The following is a 1,957-nucleotide window of genomic DNA, read 5'->3' as shown; positions in this document are numbered from 1 at the left end:
ATATATATATATATACAATTAGAAAATCTAGAGCAAGGTAATAATTCGACTTGAAGTAGCAAGGTAGAAATGAATTTATTGCAAATATCAAAGTGACTTTATCTAAAAGACGAATTGAACAGATTAAAATTAAACTTTTATTTACTGCAGTAGAATTACACTCGTCCTACAGCAATACAAACGAAAAAAATCAATTTATTTTTTTTTATAAAACGCTATGAAATTGTTGTCGAAAAAAAAATTGTAAGCATCAATAATTGAAAAATAAAACTATAAATCGCATTAAATTAATCAATCTCACTAATAAAACGCAAAGCACTCGGTAATAATACAAATTGATATTCTATTTCTATTTTTGACGTAATATCACCATGATAGATACCCATATCTATTTTGGTTGTATAAATATCGATCCATATGCGGTACCGATCTATATGTCTACAAGATAAGGGAAATCCGTGTGCAAAGATATAGCAGATGCAGTGTCACAGAAAAAATATGGACACTTGATCAAGAAGGAATAATAGAATGGAACGTACATGATGCATACGACTTCTAGGCAGTGGAGAACTAGCGGCTATTGCGCTCATACTGGAGGCACAATCGGACTGACTATCGAGAAAGTTTCGATAATCGTCCCCAAAGTCCAATAATCTTCGTGCCGTTTCTATATCCGGTGCTTCGCTGTACGGCTCGCTCATATATTTCTCCTATCAAAAACACACATATTTAAGATCAATATTCGAATCAATCGATCCTCGAAAAAGATCAATTAACCTTAACGAAAACAATCTCTTCCAGAAGAAGAGAGGGCAACCGTACCATAACACATTTCTTTCTTAAAAAGAAAAATCATGGAAAAAGTAGAAGAGGAAAAAGCTGATGATTACCTGATAATTATCCCAAGCTTGCTCGGAGAACGAGTTGTTCCCAAGACTGTTCATCTCGATATCGCTATCCATATTCAGCTGCTGATTGCACAGCTCCTTGTTGTTGAGCACGGTGTCGAACAGATTGTCGTCGAAGGGGAAGCAGCCGCGCGTGCGATTACGTTGCTCCTCGCCCTCGGTCTCGGACGTGGAAGCCACCGAAGTGCAGCAGGGTAACCTGAACGGCGGTGTCGGGTCGCTGACGATCGTCCTCTCCGCGGAGAGTTGCTGGTGGGCGGTGCACCCGGAGAACGAGCCGGATTTCACGAGGGTGGTCAAACGGCCGTGACAGTCTCTGGAAATGGTGCGCATCGCGCGATTCCCGCTCACCTTTCGGGGCGATCGTTGCTGGTTCGACGAGCTCCCGTCGCTTCCCGCGGAATGATTCGCGGCGTTTACACCTTCCAAGCTGGAGTCGCTCTTACGACCCTGAACCAAGAATTTTGGAAATTCGTTAGAACAGATCGATCCATTGTTGCGATTTCGATTTCGATTCGTGAGGAGGAAACGATTCTTACCAGATTCTTCTTGCGCAACCTGCTCTTCTTCCTCCGCAACGAGCTGTTTCGAACCATGCGGCCGTCGTGGCAAATGATCGATTCCTCGAGCAACGTGGACGTCGAATTGTTGAACGATTTCCGTGATCCTCTGTAATTTAAACACAGGCCGAGTTGAGATGTCCGAGGGAGAGGCGATTGGAAGCTTGCCGACGGATTTGAATAATCCGCGCGTCAACGAGACGATTCTTACATTTTTCTTCTTTTCAGCTTTTATCGAGGATTGTCGCGAGACGTCGGAAAGAATTTGAAGGAAAACGTCGGAACGAAATGGAAGAAAGTGGATAAAAAGAAAGAAAGATTAAAGGTCGAAAGATGATTGGACACTCACGTCGCATCGAGGGACACGGACTTGGTCGGCGGAGTGGCGATGAGCTGATGCAACGCCGTCTCGCTGATCGAGAACTGGGAGATCGGGTCGTTGGTCTGATTCAAATTGGAATTGTTGCCGATCTGCGAGATGCAGGAGAC

General features: G+C 43.5%; 1 protein-coding gene across 1 annotated transcript in view; it reads right to left on the bottom strand.

Annotated features, from left to right (window-relative positions):
• Window positions 1-1,951, bottom strand: part of LOC102681936 — a 37,416-nt gene extending 35,465 nt beyond the window's left edge. Inside the window, exons 1-4 of the mRNA XM_006611958.2 lie at window positions 1,818-1,951; window positions 1,448-1,577; window positions 891-1,358; window positions 540-710 (exon numbers count right to left, since the gene is read on the bottom strand). Coding sequence (XP_006612021.1) covers window positions 540-710; window positions 891-1,358; window positions 1,448-1,504 — 696 coding nt within the window. The 5' untranslated portion in view covers window positions 1,505-1,577; window positions 1,818-1,951. The remainder of the gene's footprint in view (window positions 1-539; window positions 711-890; window positions 1,359-1,447; window positions 1,578-1,817) is intronic.
• Window positions 1,952-1,957: the final 6 nt, after the last annotated feature.

The sequence above is a fragment of the Apis dorsata genome, unplaced genomic scaffold (genome assembly GCF_000469605.1).
Source record: "Apis dorsata unplaced genomic scaffold, Apis dorsata 1.3 scaffold_97, whole genome shotgun sequence".
NCBI lineage: Eukaryota > Metazoa > Arthropoda > Insecta > Hymenoptera > Apidae > Apis > Apis dorsata.
This window is presented reverse-complemented; position numbering and strand designations above follow the sequence as displayed.